Below are 18,055 nucleotides of genomic sequence, written 5' to 3'. Positions count from 1 at the left end.
ATAAATAAGTAAGCCATTTTTTTGATGTTTGGCAGAATTTTTTTTCCCCTTTCTCCTCTTGTTGGAATGGCTCTCTTGGAGTTCATAGAGGAAAGGATTCAGTGAGAAATGTAGATGAAATAAAAACATTATATAAAAATTTTTTTTATATATCATGAAGCATTCCATGCTTTTAAAACAAGTTCAGAAAGACACAAACAGGATAATATTGAAACTACAATGTTAAAACTTATGTACTTTAAAAAATAAGCAATATGTAGTGTAGATTCATTATTTCATAAATTCTATTTTTCTGTCCTTTGTATTTAGAAATGATTATTTGGATGTTTGCCTTAATAACAATAGGAAAAAAAAACTTTAAAATGAAAGACAGTGAGGCTTTTTAGGATTCAGAAGAACCCAGATCCTTCACCAACAACCTCATAAGGTCCTAAAAATGTACCAGATGAAGAAAACTAAAAAGAATTCCCTCTAAACTTCACCACAAAAGACAGCCAAATTTTATGGAATCCCTAAATGGGCATCACTGTCTAACAAGCAGGAACCCTATTGAGAGCTAAAGTACCAAGGAGCCACCATTAAGATGTTACAAAATTTGGCAGGTACCACTACAAAGGAAAGAACTTAACAAAGGTGAAAGAAGCTTAAAACCAAGAATAACCTATGTACCCAAAATAAGTATAACCCAACACAGGAAAGAATTAATCCTTAATGAATTAGAGAATTTCTGAGTGTTCTGGATAAAAAGGCCAAAATTTGAATAGACATATTGAAATGAAAAAGAGGAGTCATGAGAAACGTTGAGAATATTCAGTTGGAAGGAACTATGTGAGACTGAACTTTTTATATGCAAATGGGTAACAAAAAATGACTTCTCAGAATTCTATTATTTTGTCCTTTATTTTCAAAGAGGACCAATGACATCTTGACTTGAGCATGAATTGGACTTAAATGAGGTAGTTACACAAAATCAGCAGCCTTACTGTCTTCCAGAGACATTGAAGTTCAGTGGCAAGACAAAAATCAAGACAATTAGTGATGCCCTAGGGTTCTTTGGATGACCTTGATCTATCTCCAGCTCATTTTACATAGTAAATACAAGGTAATCTCAGAGAGGAAGACACTAGCGTCTGGGAGATCCCTGAAAGAGTTCTTGCAGAAGGTGAGATTTAAGTTAAATCTTGAAGGAAACCAGGGAAATTGAGGCAGAGGTGAAGAGGTGGAGCACTCTAATTGTGGTGGATAGCCATTGGAAAGGCACAGAGAAGGAAGATGGAGATGCAAAGAACAACAAATGGGCTTAGTAGACTGATTATAGTGTCAAGGGGAGTAAAGTGTAAGAAGACTAGAAATGTAGGAAGGGGCAAGATTTCCAAGAGCTTCAGATGCCAAAGAGATGACATATACTTAATATAGGAAAATTACTTTGGCAACTGAATAGACATACAAGATGGAGCCCAATTAACGACTGTTTCAGTAGTCCAGGAAAGAGGTGATGAGGGCCTGAATTAGGCTGGTGTCTGTGTGAGGGGAAAGAAATGTACACAAGATGTCTCACTGTCTGTCACAGTGCCTGACACATAGCAAGCCCTTGTTAAATGCTCATTGATCAGTTGGTTGGTTCAAAGCAAAATCAATTATTCTTCCATTTATTTCTTATTTATCTGAAAAATCTTACTGGGTATATACCTTTTATACTAAACTTTGTGCTATGTTTTTATCCTGAAGTCTGGCATAGTGGCCTTTAATTGCTGTAATTTTTTTCTTTGTTTTTATAATTGTAATTAGCTATCAGTAAGTATTTCATTATTTAGAATAGTGGTCCCAGTTAATACTTCTATTCAGATTGTGATGGAATTAGGTTGCTTGTGAAGATTATTCTCTACTGGACCATACCTATTTGGGGATCAAATTTGGTCTTTTTTTCCAAGGAAACTGATGCAGAACAGTAAGTTTATATAGTTATTAATTAACAAGCTACGAAGGTGACTATCATGTGCTATAAACTACTAGACACTAGATAAAAAGATAAAATTAAATTATTAGATACAGTGTTTTACCCATCAAGATCTTTCTGGATTCTTTTGTATCATGGCAGGCTGGAATATTGGACTGAATCTAATAATATGAAATTCATAAATTTATATAATAATAATATAAATAAATAAAGTCTCATACTTGGATACAAAAAAATAAACTTTATAATGTGAGCTGGGGGAGACATTCTTAGATAATAGTTCTGAAAAAAATCTAGGAGTCTTAGTGGATTGTAAGCTTATATTTGAGTAAGCATTATGATGTGGCAGTAAATGTGGTCTTAGGTTGTATTAAAACAAATGTAGCAAGGCAGAGCCAAGATAGGGGGAAAAAGACAAGAAGTTGCCTGACCTCTCCTCAGTTTCTTTCAAAACAGCTTTAAATTACACCTCAAAATGAATGTAGGAGCTATAGAACCCACAAAAGGATGTGGTGAAACCATTTTCTAGCCTGAGATAACTTAGAAGGACTATAGGAGAGGTGTGTCTTATTTGGGTAAAAGGGGAGCACAACCTAACAGAAGGCCCCTGGCCCCAGCACAAATCAGCAACCAAGGCCCTACAGTCCCCATTCAGTAGGTCAGCAGTACAGTGGGCCAGCTATGAGGCCTCTACCTCTGACACAGCAGAAAAGTGATCAGACGTGGAGGCTCCTGCACAGAAAGCCACCCCACCCCTGGCACAAGAAGTTTGGGACAGTGCATCCTTTACCCTAGGAGAAGAGCTCAATTTTAAAATCATGAAATAGGCTGGAAAATGAGCAAAAACAGCAATTAAAAAAAGCTTTGATTATAGAATGCTACTTTGGAGATAGGGAAGCTCAAAATGTAAACTCAAAAGAGGACAACAATGTCAAAATACATCCATGAGAAGTCTCAAAGAGAAATATGAATTGGTCTGAGACCCAAAAAGTCCTCCTGGAAAGGATTTTAAAAATAAAAGAGGTAGAAGAAAAATTGGGGGGAAAATGAGTCATGCAAGAGAATTATGATGAGAGTCAACAGCTTGGAAAAGGAAGCCCAAAAAATTGAAAAAGAAAACAACTTCTTAAAAAGGAAAGTTGGCCAAATGGAAGAGAGGTACAAAAATCCACAGAAGAAAACAACTCCTTAAAGAATCAACTACTCAGCAAAACTGAGCTTACCCTTTCAAGGGAAAAAGTAGACATTGAACTTTCAAACATTCCTGATGAAATGACCACAACTAAACAGAAATTCAGTTTTCAAATACAAGACTGAAGAGAAGCATGAAAAGGTAAACAGGAAAGAAAAAAAAACATGTTATTCAATAAAATTAAACTGTTTATGTACATGGGAAGATGATACTTATAACTTTTAAGAACTGTGTCTCTGTTAGAAGCTAGAAAGAATATACATAGACAGAGGGTGTAGGTATAAATTGACTTTGATGGGATGATAAAAGTGAAAAAGAGGACTTCATTGGGAGAAGAAGGAAGGAAGAAGCAGAATGAAGAAGCACGAAAGACCTATTCAAAAAAAGGGAGGGGAGTGGGCATTGCTTAAACCTTACTCTCATTGAATTTGATTCAAAGAGGAAATATTATACACAGTTGTGTATAGAAATCTATCTCACTCTTTAGGAAAGGCAGACAAGGGGAACAAAGGCATGAGGGCTAATAAAAGGGAGAGTAGATTGAAGAAGGTAGGTGATGTTTTACAAATAAAGAGTAAAGGTAAAAAGCAGGAGCAGAATAGATTATGCTTCAGCTGAAGTTTAAAAAAAAGAAAGGAAAAAAAGCTAGGGAAGCTATCTCAGACAAATAAAAAGCAGGAGTAGATCAAATTAAAAGAGATAAAGAAGGAAACTACATCTTGTTAAGAGGTACCATAGATAATGAAGCAATATCAATAAATAAATATATGCACTAAATGGTATAGCATCCAGATTTTTAAAGAAGTTAAGTGAGTCATAGGAAGAAATAGACAGCAGAACTATACTAGTGGGGGACCTCCACTCTCCCCTCTTAGATCTAGATAAATCTAATGACAAAATAAGGAAGAAGTCAAAGAGGTGAATAGAATTTTAGTAAAGTCACATATGATAAAAACCTCTGAAGAAAGTTGAATGGGATTAGAAAGGAATATACATTTTTTCTCAGCAGTACTTGGCACCTACACAAAAAAATTGTCCATGTATTAGGGTATAAAAGCCTCAATCAAATGCAGAAAGACAGAAATATTAAATGCATGCTTTTCAGATCATGATACAATTAAAATTACATTTAATGAAGGCCCATGGGAAGACAGATTAAAAACTGTAAACTCAATAACCATAAAGAATGAGTGAGTCAAACACCAAATCCTAGAAACCATCAATCATTTCATCAGAGAATGACAACAGTGAGACAACTTATCACAATTTGTGAGATATAGGTGAAAACTTTTTTTTTTGCTTTTTTTGGAGGAGGGAGGGCAAGGCAATTGGGGTTAAGTGACTTGCCCAAGGTCACACAGCTAGTTTTGTGTTAAGTGTCTGAGGCCAAATTTGAACTCGGGTCCTCCTGAGTCCAGGGCCGGTGCTCTACTCATTGCGCCACCTAGCTGTCCCTAGGGGAAAATTTATATCTCTAAGTGCTTACTTACATCAATAAAATAGAGAAAAGACAATTCAACAAAGTGGGCATGCAATTAAAAAAGCTAGGAAAAAAATTTTAAATCCCCAATTAAACACCAGATTGAAAATTCTGAAAATCAAAAGATTAATAAAATTGAAAGTAAGAAAACGATTAAACTAATAAAACTAAGCTGGTTTAGGGGGGTGTTGATAAACCATTGGTTAATTTGATTTAAGAAAAGAAGAAAGCCAAATTGTATCAAAAATAAAGAGAATCTACCATCAATAAAAGGAAATTAAAGCAATAATCAGGAACTATTTTGCCCAGCTGTGTGCCAATAAATCTGACAATGAGTATTTACAAAAAAATTTTATAAATATATCAAATATTTACAAAAATATAAATTGCCCAGATGAACAGAAGTGGGAATAGATTATTTAAACAACCCAATTTTAGAAAAAGAACTTGAAGAAGCCATCAATGAACTCCTTAAGAAAAAATGCCCAGAATCAGATGGGTTTACAAGTGAATTCTACCAATTATTTTGAAGAACAGTTAATTCTTAGACTATATAAACTATTTTGGAGAATAGGTGGAGTCCTGCCAATTACTTTTATGACACAAATATGCTGTTGATTACCTAAATCAGGAAGTGCCAAAACAGAAAGAAAAGTATATATCAATTTCCCTAAAGAATAGTGATGCAAAATTTTTAAATAAAATACTAAAAAGGAGGTTACAGCAATATTATCACTAGGATTGTACACTTTGACCACTGGGCTTTATACCAGAAATTCAAAACTAGTTCAATATTAGGAAGAATATTAGCATAAATACATCTTAGCAATAATAAAACCAAGGAAATCATATGATTACATCCATAGATGCAGAAAAAGCCCTTGACAAAACAGCTCCCATTCCTATTAAAAATGCTAGAGAGGGGCAGCTAGGTGGTGTAATGAATAGAGTACCAGCCCTGGAGTCAGGAGGATCTGAGTTCAAATCCAACCTCAGACACTTAAGACGTACTAGCCGTGTGACCTTGGGCAAGTCACTTAACCCCAATTGCCCTGGCTTCTCCCCTCCAAAAAGCAAAAACAAACAAAACTACTAGAGAGTATAGGAATAAATAGAGCTTTCCTTAAAATAATAAGTAGTTTCTATTTAAAACAATCAGCAAACGTCTGTAATGGAAATAAGGTAGAAACCTTCCCAGTAAGATCAGAGCTGGAGGACATCAGGTGATGCCTATTATCACCATTATTATTCAATATCATATTTGAAATGGTAGCTTTGGCAATAAGAGAAAAAAAAACTGAAGGAATAAAAATAGGCAATGAGAAAACAAAACTCACTCTTTGCAGATGATATGACATTTTTTAGAGAATCCTAGAGACTAAATTATTTGAAAACATTAACAACTCTAGCAAAGTTGCATTATATAAAAGGAGTCCATATAAGTCATCAGCATTTCTATGCATTACCAACAAAGCCCAGCAACAGGACATAGAGACGTTCCATTTAAAATAACTGTAGACAATATAAAATACTTAGGAATCTACCTGGCAAGACAAACCCAGGAGCTGTATGAACACAATTGCAAAACACTCCACAAAAATAAAGTCATATTTAAAGAATTGGGAAAATATCACTTGCCAATGAGTAAGCTTGAGCCAATATAATAAAAATGACAATTCTATCTAATTTAATTTACTTATTCAGTACTATACCAATCAGACTCCCGAAAAACTTTTATCGAGCTAGAAAAATTAATAACAAAATTCATCTGGAAGAACAAAAGGTCAAGAATATCAAGGAAATTAATGGAAAAAAAATACAAAGAAAGGTGGCCTACCTGTTCCAGATCTCAGACTATATTATAAAGTGACTTCATCAAAACTATCTGGTACTGGCTAAGAAATAGAGTGGTATATCAGTGGAATAGATTAGTTACACAATACACAGTAGAAAATGACCATAGTAATCTAGTGTTTGATAAGCCCAAAGAACCTAGCTTCTGGGATAAGAACTCATTATTTAACCAAAACTGCTCGGAAAATTGGAAAACAATATGGCAGAAACTAGGTACAGGCCAATACCTTAAATTGTATTGCAAGATAAGGTCAAAATGGGTACATGATTTAGGCATAAAGTATGATACTATAAGTAAATTAGGAGAGCAAGGAATAGTTTTATCTGTCAGATCTATGGATAAGGAAAACATTTGGACCAGATGAGAGCATTATGAGATGTAAAATAGATAATTTTGCTTATATTAAAAAGGTTTTACAGAAACAAAATCAATGCCACCAAGATTCAAAGGAAAACAGAAATCTGGGGAAAATTCCTTTACAGTGTGTATCTCTGATAAATGCCTCATTTCTCAAATATATAGAGAACTGAATCAAATTTGTAAGTCATTGCCCAACTGATAAATGGTCAAAACTTTAAAAGCCAAAGACAGTGTTCATGTGAAAAAATCAAAGCTACCTATAGTCATAATAAAATAATACTGAAAATCACTATTGATTAGAGAAATTCAGATTAAAAAGAACTCTGAGGTATCACCTCATACTTATCAGATTAACTGTGACAGAAAAGGAAAATGGTAGATGTTGGAGAGGATATGGATATTGGAGAGGATATAAAATTGAGATACTAATGTGCTGTTGATAGAGTTATGAACTAATCCAGCCAATTTGGGGCAATTTGGAACTGTGCCAAAGGGCAGTAAAACTTTGCATAACCTTTGATCCTGTATTACCACTACTAGGTCTATCTCAAAGAGATTGTAAAAAAGATGAAAATGCCTATATGTACAAAAAAAATGTTTATAGCTGCTCTTTTTGTGGTGGCAAAGAATTGGAAGTTGAGGGGATGACTCAGTCATCAGAACCAGTTGTGGCATATGAATATAATGGAATACTATTGTGCTATGAAAAATGATGAGCAGACAGGTTTCTGAAAGACTTGTTAAGACTTACATGAATTGATGCAAAGTGAAGTAAATAGAACCAGGAAAACACTATAACAGCAACATTGTGTTATGATCAGCTGTGACTAACTGAGCTCTTCTCAGTTTATACAGTGATCTAAGACAATTATAAAGTGCTCATGGTGCTCAAAGTGCTTTCCATCTCCAGAAAAATAACTGATGGAATCTGAATGCAGATTGAAACATACTATTTTCACTTTCTTTTTTTGTATGCTTTTCCCCCCTTTTGGTCTGTTTATTCTTTCACAACATGACTAATAAGGAAATTTGTTTTACATGATTGAACATATATAACTGGTATCAAATTGCTTGTTTGAGGGAGGAGGCAGGGAAAAAATTGGAACTCAGTTTTTAAAAAATTAATGGTAAAATTATATTTACATGTAATTGAAAAAATAAAATGCTATTTAAAAAAAAATAAAAATAAAAGAGGTGTAGCTTCCAGTAATAGGGAGGTGGTAATCCTACTGTACTCTCTTCATCAGACATTTTCTGGAATATTGTATTTAGTTCTGGTAATCATGTGTTAAGATGTATTTGAATAAACTGAAGAGTCTAGATAGCAGTCAGATTGTGAAGAGCTTTAAAAGCCAGAGAAAGAAGTCTTTTTTTTTTTAATTCCAAAGGCAATAGGGAATCAATGGAATTTTTTTTTTAATAGAGGAGTGGTTTTTGTCATAATTTAGATCTGGTAAAATCACTTTTGCATCTGAGGATGGCTTGGTGTGACTAGAGACTTGAGTCAGGAAGATCACTTAGGAGTGTATTGTAATGGTCCAGACAAGAGGTGAAAATTGCTTGATTTAGGGTGGTGTTAATATGTGCAGAAAGAGATATATGTGAGAGATTTTGTAAGTAGAAATGACAAGATTTGAAACTGGTTGGTTATGTAGGGTGAGGGAGAATGAAGAGTCAAGGATAAGTTAAGGACAATTGTGTATTTTGGTAACTAGAAAAATGATGTTGCCCTCAGCAGAAAGAAGGATGTTCAGAAGAGGGGTAGGTTTTGGAGAAAAGATAAGGTTTTGTTTTGGAAGAGCTTTCACTTATTTGCAAGATGGTGCATCCCGAAAAAGCATTAGATTAAACATCAGGAGACCTGGGATTTATTCTTAGCTGTGTTGGGCTTGTTAATTGGACATGTCACTTTACCTTCCTGGAACTCAATTTCCTCATCTGTAAAATGGTACAAAGGTCTAAAATTAGATAGCTAATTTTCTTTTCTGCTCAATTTCTATGAGTCGTTTTCATCCTCAGAACCACTTCCCATCATATTGACTTTTTAAGTTAAAAATAATTAAAACTAATTTAGTTCTGAGAAGTTAAAGTAAGTTTCTAACACCTCTAGAGATAATTGGAAACCTCCTAAGAAGTAATAAGACTGGAATTGAAATCACTTTATAAGAACATCTATTTTTCTCAATTATAGTATATCTGACGATATAATCACTACAGGCCATTTCAAGCCAGTTCTAGAATTAGGTTAGAATCCCTATTAGGGATTGTTAACACATTTAAAAAAGAGAGAGAGAGAAAGGCATTATATGAGGACTTGGAAAAGTGTTGGCTAATTATTGTGAAATGTTAGTAGGACTTACGTCTGTTGAGGAGGAAAGTTAATTAAAATGCTTCATCCTGTGGGCCATTGCCAGCAATGGTTCATTGTGTCAGCCTCTTAACTTCTTTCTGACAATCCCTACAGTCTCAACAGGCTCTTTTCCACATTCTTGATAGGGATTTTTGAGTGATAAGAAGAGGCAGTCATAATTACTTTGAGTATTCCAAAAGTAGAAGATAAAGTATTGTTGTACCCTAACCCAAATCATGTGCCACCTGATTTGGAGTCCATCATTAAGCCCCTTTATATTTGTCTTAGTCTCTATCCTAAACCCTGTAACCGTTTGTAACAACTTAAAGTCATAGACCTGGGTAAAAGTGAATCACCCAAGGCAAGGTCCCCTGCCCCCTTATCTTTCCCTGAATTAGTACTTCCCCAAATCAGTAAGCCTTGAAGCAGCATTTTGTATAAGAGTCATGGTACAAGTCTGTACAGAGCTCATGGGGCAAGTCTATCTCATGTAAGAGACCACCCTGTTGTTTGAGATTCTAAGGCTTTCCCAAAGGTAAAATTTTGGAAAGACAAATTTTATATGTCAACTTTACCTTTGAATTCAAATTAGCTGACCAAGCTAGGTCCCCACCCAGAAAGCTGACCAAGCAGGGTCCCCCACACCCTTCACCTAGAACATGATCCTGACCTGTTCTGTGACCCCAGCCTGTTCTGGGAAATTCCACTCCCCCTGTGCCCTCCACCCTGTGCCCTCCCCCCTGTTCTAGGAGGGACCCCTGTCCCAAGGAAGATAGCGCCCTTGTACCCTTGTGCCATGATTCCCAAATTAGCTCTGAGTGGGATCCAACCAATGACTGTTCTTGGCTTCTGTACGTCATTGCTTATGCTAGCTTCCCTCCCCAATTGTGGTTTTTGCCTTTATAAGCATTGTGTGGTCCCTCATTCAGGACTGCCTGATTTGAATGTATACTCTGGGCAGTTGCGTGTTTGATCAATAAATCCAGACCTAAATTTACCTTGAACCTAGGTCTTGGTCTAGCTTTTATTTTCTTCACAACAGTATAACCATTAAAAATTTTTAAAAAAGCAATGTCATTAAAAGAAGTGCTTGGGATCCTCTCTTCGGCCAGAGTAGCTTGTTTGTTCCTTAAAATAATAGGAGCTGACATGTGTTAGACCTTTATAGTTTGGAAAATGATGTGTGTGTGTGTGTATACACAGATAATGTCATGAAGAGTTGGACACAACTGAACAATTAAACAACTAAACAAGAGCAACAATTTTTACAGATAAGAAAATTGGAGAGGTTGAGTGATTTACGTATAGTGGCATAATCAAGTATTAGAGTGTGTATTTGAACTGAGATCTCTTGTGACTCCAAGCTTTCTTTCTGTTATACTTTGATGTCTCTCATATTCCTTATGATAGAGAAGAAATTGGGAGTGAAGAAAGTCACTTCCTAACAAAATCAAGGCCCACATACAGTTGTGTTCATCAAGTATAGGATGGTCAGATAGCCTAATTATCATATGAATTATCTCAAAATGTTTTTCTAGATTGTTACTTTAAAAAGTTTCTTTTGTATTTTACTTGGAATAAATTTATTGAAGTAATTTAAAAACTATTAATATTAAAAAAAACCTTTTCATAAGTATTTTCAAGATCACATAAAAATTACAAACTTATGTTAGTGACATAATTTAGAACAGAAGCAAGTCTAGGATGGAGACCTAATAATAACCAAACTAACTATATCTTTGAATGTTTTTCTCTCAGTTTAAGAATGGTCCGCAGTGGCAAAAATGGTGGTCTTCATCTAAAGCAGATTGCATATTATAAGCGAATGGGTGAATATCATCCAACAACACTGCCAAGTGAGAGAAGTGGAATAAGAAGAGCAGCAAAAAAATTTGAATTTAAAGGTAAAGTTGACATATAAAATTTGTCTTTCCAAATTTTTACCTTTGGGAAAGCCTTAGAATCTCAGAATTTCTGGTAAACATTACTTAAATTATTTTTTTTCTGTTACCAGAAAAAAAAAACCAGTTTTCTTTCTGACTATATTGTTTTAAGTAATATCTGTGTATTTCTCATTCTCTTTCTTTCAGCATCCGTATTCTCTTGCAAAGAGATCTTGACACCCCACTGAAATATATTCAGTAAAATTGATGTTGACATATCTATATTGCTTCAATAAATACTTAGAAAGAGAAACTTGTTTGGGGCCACTAAAGTTGACTCATCTCACATGAGTTTTATTTAATTACAAACAAGAAAGAAAATGTAAATGTTGCTCTTAAGATGACTGCCATTAAACAAATTTCATTTGAAGAATGACTTATTGTTCCAGTAGATCTTTCTTCCTGTTGCCCAACTGTACATGCATATCAAGCACTGATAATGGATATTCCTAAAATAGCTGCAAGAACATAGAGATAGGCTAGGCTATACAGTTAGCTTTGGAGTTAAGAAAACCTGAGGTCAAGTCCTATCTCAAACATTTCTGGGCTCTGTAACCTTGGGTAAGTCACAGCCACTGTCAGTGCTCCCAATCAATTCTTTAAGCCTATACAAATTACAAAGCAGATTCAGATTTCATTGGCTGAGGAAGTTTCCTTAATGAGAAGTTCCATGTGTCATTTTAAAATTAACAGACTCTGAGTCCAAAAAAGGAACCCAAAATTTCTCCTGGGGATAAAATAACATGGAAAAGAGCAATGCATGGATTATTTCTTAAAAGTTGAATGTAGTTCTTTGTTTCTCTAATATGTTTCCCTTCAGATGAAGACAGATGAATAAAAGTTAAACAATATAGTTTAGCAGGTCTGCTGAGCCAAAACAATTCTTTCAGATAGAGTGCCACAGAGGAGGAACAATAGTTTGCAAGTTTTACTCAAGGCTATAGGAGTAAGAATTCCTCTAAGCAAGTCAAGGGCATTCTTACACCTTTATCCCTGGGCCCACCCTTTCCAGTAACCCCTCAGTTCATGTACAGTGAAATAGGCCATATATAAGAAAGAGAACAAGAATGTGTTACTTGTTTTACTTTGTCTGCACTTAGTTATAGTGAGGGCTGGTAGTGTAACTTGGACTGCATGCACATAGACAAAAGGTATATGTACCACCCCACATCTGGCACTCCATTGATAAAAATGAACATAGTTATTTCTTTTTCCTGATAGATTCCCTAGGGAACGTTCTTTCTCCTTCAAATAATTTTTTCCTCAGAATGACTTCTGTAAAGTTGATTACACAAATTTCACCTCTGGTGAAATATTATTGGAAGTGGGAGATGAGTGTAGGAGGAGCACGTTTTAGAAACTAAGAGTTAACAAGCATTTATTAAGCAATTGTGTGCCAGTGTGGTATGCTAAGTGCTGGTACTGCAGAGAAAAACGAAAGACAATACCTTCTCTGAAAGAGCTCACAGCCTAATAAGGAGAAGACATGGAAATGGCTATGTGTAAACAAGGTATAAACCGGGAAAGTTGGAGATAGTCTCAGAGGGAAGGAACTAAGATTAAAGAGGACTGTGAAAGGCTTCATAATGTTAACAATAGCCTTTGTGTGGTGCTTTAAGGTTTGCACAGTGTTTTATAGATATCTCATTTTATCCTTAGAACAATTCTTTGAGATGTGTGTTGTCATTATCCACATTTTACAAGTGAGGAAACTGAAGCAGACAGAAGTCTGAGGCCAGTTTTGAGTTCAGGTCTTCCTAACTCCATGCCTCTGCTCAGTCCATTGTACCTTATGGCTGCTTTGTAGAAGGGAAAAGTTAATCAGGAGATGAAGAGGGAGAGAGTTCCAGGCATGGGAGACAGCCAGTGAAAATACATGGAGTCAGAAAATAGAGTATTTAATTTTCTAAACCTGACCCTGACCACTGACTTTTTGGTTTGAGTTACCTTACCGAAGTCATTCTGAGACTGAATTCATTTATTGAAATTTGACTTAACTGAAGTCATTCTGAAACTGAATCTATTTGAAGAATATTTTTTAAAAGCCTTTTTAGTACTTTTTTTAAAATTTAGGATCATATTTCTCCTGGTTCCAAAAATAATTTACCTCAAGGTAGCATAGAAACCATTTTTTTAAGCACTCACACTTTATCTGTGATTGATGAGAACAATAATTTTATTTAAACCACTACAAAATGAAAGGTTCCTCTTAGTCATTTGGTATATATAACAAGAACATTTTAGATACATCTTGAAAACAACTTAGTAAATATTCTTGTTCTTTGAAGGTGGAAGTTTGTAAGAACTATTTGGGAATTAAATAAATAGTTTAAGCTAAATGTTATAGAATAAAGGAAAAAATTTCAAAAAAAATAACATTCTATCTTTTATCATTTCTTCTAGAGAAAAAGCTATTCTATGTTGGGAAGGACAAGAAACAAAATCGTTTGGTAATTATCTCAGAAGAGGAGAAGAACAAAGTCCTAAGAGAATGCCATGAAAATAATACTGGGGCTCATCATGGCATATCCAGAACTCTTACTCTAGTAGAATCTGGTTACTATTGGACATCTGTGACCAATGATGTCAAACAGTGGGTATGGTTATAGGGTTAGACTATTTAAATAGTATTGTTGTAATGCACACTCCAAAGGTGGTTTTTGGCCCAGATTCACTATTGTTGAATAATGACTATCTGTCATCAAGGTCATTTGCTTTAGTTCAAGAAGCAGGGTGTCTTTCTGCTAAAATCATAGTTTTCATTTCCAATTAGACAAAATCCATTCGATCAACAAGTGCTTATTGTAAGCACTCAATATATATCAGGAATTGTGCTTATTGTTAGGGATACAAAAAAAGGCAGAAAGAATTCTTGCCCTTAAAAGGAACTGACATTTTAGTGGAAGAGAGAACATGCAAAAAGGTGTACAGAAAAGATATATACAGCATAAATGGAAGATAATCTCTTAGTAAAGACACTAGCAATGCATAGTGACTGGGAAAGGGTTTCTGTAGAAGGTGGCATTTAAGCTAAGTCCTGAAGGAGGCCAGGAAAGACAAGAGGTGAAAGTGAAGGGGAAAAGTTTTTAGGTATGAGGGACAGTTCATGAAAAGGCAGAGTCAGGAGATAGAGTGCCACAGAGGAGGGACAATACAAAGTTCAGTTACTCTGGGTCTTGATCATGTGGAAGGTAGTAAAGAATATGAAGACTGGAAACATAGGAAGGAGCCAGTTGAAATTGTAATGTAAAAGGTGATATTTGTTTCTTTTCTAGAAATCTCCAGAAAAATCAGTGCAAGAGGTGGAGGGGAGGGTAAAGTGGGTATATTTAGAATGACATTGTTTAATTATGAGCAAAAATTAGTCTGTGTAATAAAAATTTTTACACTGTAAAATATTACATTCATAGAAAAGACTATTTTGGTCTAGCTTTTCATGAATGAACTCCTGTGTGATGGCAGAGATTAAATGGGTTTAGAATTCATTGTGTCTCAGATCTATTATCTCTGAACCTTGGAGTCCCAGCTTGTCATTTAGGGATGGCACTTTCCTCTATTGATGCTGTCATATGTTCCTAACTTTTTCTTTCTATTCCATCTTTCCCAGGAAAAGACAAAGATAACAATGGAAATTCAAAAGGGAATTTAGGAAGATATGTCATCATATGCAAAGTAATATCATGAAACATTTTTAAACATTTCTCACTGGTGGTACTCCCTCCACTGGTACAGATTGCAATCTATTGACTCCTCATCCTGTGCAACTCTTGTCCAAGACTTCCCATACACCATCTCAGGGACCCTCCTGATGTTCCAGAGGCCTTCTTCTTGGTCTTTCCATTCCTCCCCCTGGCTATTTGTCTTGCCTACCTCTTCCTGTTGCCCTTTTGTTCTTGGCTGATGTCTTTTGTGGTACTTCTTATTCATGAATCATCATAACTACATAGTGCTTCATTAATATGCTTCAGCCCTTGCACATACCACTGTCTTTTGGGTTCCCTGAAGTTTTGCTGTGTAGAAAATGCAGTTCCTTGTAATTCGTAGCCACCAAGAAAATATTGATACCTTGTTGTTGTTTGTTGTTGTCCTTTACTGGATCTTTGTGTCTGGGAGCGACTTGGGATCCTTGACATCACTGCATACCTTTCCTGGAGCAATCCATGGCATTCATCCTCTCCTGTTCTTGGCTTAGCTCATTATCCATCATCATTATCTGTCATCTGTGTGCACTGTACTGATTCAATATACTTTTCATTTATGTTCATTTGAAAAAGTGGGCAATATTCCTTTTTCTCTACTTAGTTTTTCACAGTATGCCTGACTTTTTGTAAACTCTATAATTAATAATCAATTTTTTTAGTAGCTCTGACTGTCATTTAGAATTTCCTACAGTTTTCCAAGTTTTGATATAATAAGCATAGGGGTTAGCCCTAAACATGAGCATCTGGTGAAGCTTATTATACACAGAGAACCCTTCTTTAATTTGGGTTACTCAACAACTCATTCAGTGACAGTGATAGATGCCTTTGACAAGCACATATCTTACCATTTTGTGCCTTGTTTGTTATTGATAATCTCTATGTTATGCAACAAGGTTGACACTCTGATTTTATCTATTAAGTAATCATCTGTAGTCTCACTTTAACATATCCTTGTGAAATCAGAGAACCTGGATTCAGATCCTGCCTCCAGTGTTTATTGCTGTGTGATCTTGGGCAAGTCTTTCACTTCTTGAAGTCTAGCAATTTCTTTATAAAATGAGAACCTTGGATTAGATGGCCTCTGAGGTCCTTTCAAATTTTAGATCTGTGATCCTATGTGTGGGAATGCCTTATTGGTTGAGAGTTTTTAAGATTTCAATTTGTTTTGTTGAGTCAAATACACTTCTGCAATCCATTAGCATTGGGAAAACAACAACAATAATAATAAATAGCTAGCATTAATATAGGACTTTAAGGTTTATGAAGTACTATACATATCTGTCTATCTAGATATAGACATATATGCAAACTTAATTGATCCTTACAACAACCCTGGGAGGTAGGTGTTATTTGTATACTATATATTATATATATTTTATACTATATTATATATTACATATATTATACCATATAATATATATATCATACTATATTATATATGTGTGTGTATATATATATATATAAATACTATTATTTTTATAAACATAGCTAATGTTTGTGAGGATTTGAACTCAGATCATTCTGACTCCATAGCCAGTACTCTATCCACTGCAACACCTAAAAACCAGCTATAAAGCATAGTCTTTGAATGCTCTATTTTATTTTATTTCTTGTAGTTTCATTGTGGCCATCTCCATGAAGGTGACCAAAGTAAGCTATATGTGTCAGAACTTGCTGATATCTACTCTGTTGGATTTTTGGTAACAGGGTCACCTGATTTTTCCTATTCTTTTTTGGTCTATTCTCCTATCATCAATAACTTGAAAATTGTTTCCTGAGGGATTTGAACATTGTGAGACCTTTTATATAGATTTCTCATGAGTACAATGATAAGGTTTAATCACCCTTCCTGACTTTATGGTAAAAAAAAAAATGTGATTTCCATTTCCTGATACTAGTACTTAGATATTAAGATACTGTGGTTGAACTGTCATCAACAATGATAAATAATATAAAACATATAAATCTGTTCTATGTTATCTGTTTATAGTCCTTAAATTAGCCTGTTAGTACTTTGGGTACCCTTTTGGTTTAATTGAGTCGAGCCAATTTTATGCAGGCTTAATTTTTTCTCTATTACTTTTATCTGTTTTATAAGGTTATCAATTCCTATAACTTCCTACTGCTGTCTACATGATATTTTGTAAATAAGTTTGTACATTAAATCACCATTGCTTTTAGCTGCCTTGTCTTTCCAGCTAGCAAGGAAATTTAAGTGTCTGCAGTCTTATTGAGTTCATTTGGTATCTTCCCTGAGGCAATTATTTTATTTCAATTTGACCTCTTTTAGTAATGGGTGATTATCTGAGTTCATGTCTTTTGTCTTGCCCTTTTTTCTTCAATAGTTTATTTAAAAGATTAAAGTTATAGTTGCTCTTAACTGTACACAATATATTCCGACTCTTACCCTTATAATCCGTATTGGTTCTGAACTTTACTGCGGGGGGTAGAGCACTGGGCTTGGTTCTCAGACTCCCCTTCATGAGTTCAATTCCAGCCTCAAATACTTATCTCCGTGATCCTGGGCAGGTCATTTAAACCTGTCTGCCTCAGTTCTTCATCTTTAAGGTGAGCTACAGAAGGAAATGGCAAACCATTCTAGGGTCTTTGCCAAGAAAACTCCAAATGGGAGAGTCAGATACGACTGAAACAACCGAATAACAAAAACGGTTAGTCAGTCTTATAATTGCACAGTGACAGCTCATTTGAAAATATTCCTTATTCCAAGCAACAAGCCATCCTGGGTACTAAGATATATGTGTCAGCTTCGTTTTTTTGTGATTTTGCAATATGCATTGCTTTCCCCAACTCTAGGTCTATGATTTCTTTTTAAAGAAAATATTAATGCTATAGATGCTCTGAGTAATCTGTAAGCCCTTAGACTTTAGTTTTTTCATCCTGAATCATACTTTATAATACATTTTTGCCTTACTGATGCCTTTTGTTTTTACACCACAACCTGATATCAACCACATCTGACAATATATGTGTGTGTGCGTGTATACACACATCTATAAATTCAGAGTGTTCCATCTTTTTGTCAAGAGAAAGGAGCTGTGGTTCATCATTTTCTGGGACAAAGATTGTAATAATTCTTTGGAATTCAGCACTTTTTAATACCATATCATTTACATTAGTTTAGTCTTTGAGTGTATTGTTCTCCTAACTGCTATGCCTTAATTCAGACAAATCTTTCCATATTTTTATGAAGTCCTCA

The 18,055-nt window shown here is 34.9% G+C and overlaps 1 protein-coding gene across 1 annotated transcript in view; it reads left to right on the top strand.

Annotated features, from left to right (window-relative positions):
• Nucleotides 1-18,055, top strand: part of GIN1 (gypsy retrotransposon integrase 1) — a 66,486-nt gene that overhangs the window by 12,269 nt on the left and 36,162 nt on the right. The window contains 2 exon segments of the mRNA XM_069088119.1: nt 10,953-11,098; nt 13,541-13,734. Coding sequence (XP_068944220.1) covers nt 10,953-11,098; nt 13,541-13,734 — 340 coding nt within the window.

Source organism: Petaurus breviceps, unplaced genomic scaffold, assembly GCF_028583685.1.
Source record: "Petaurus breviceps papuanus isolate PSGF00001 unplaced genomic scaffold, PetGlider_PUasm1.0 184, whole genome shotgun sequence".
NCBI classification, from domain to species: Eukaryota; Metazoa; Chordata; class Mammalia; order Diprotodontia; family Petauridae; genus Petaurus; species Petaurus breviceps.
This window is presented reverse-complemented; position numbering and strand designations above follow the sequence as displayed.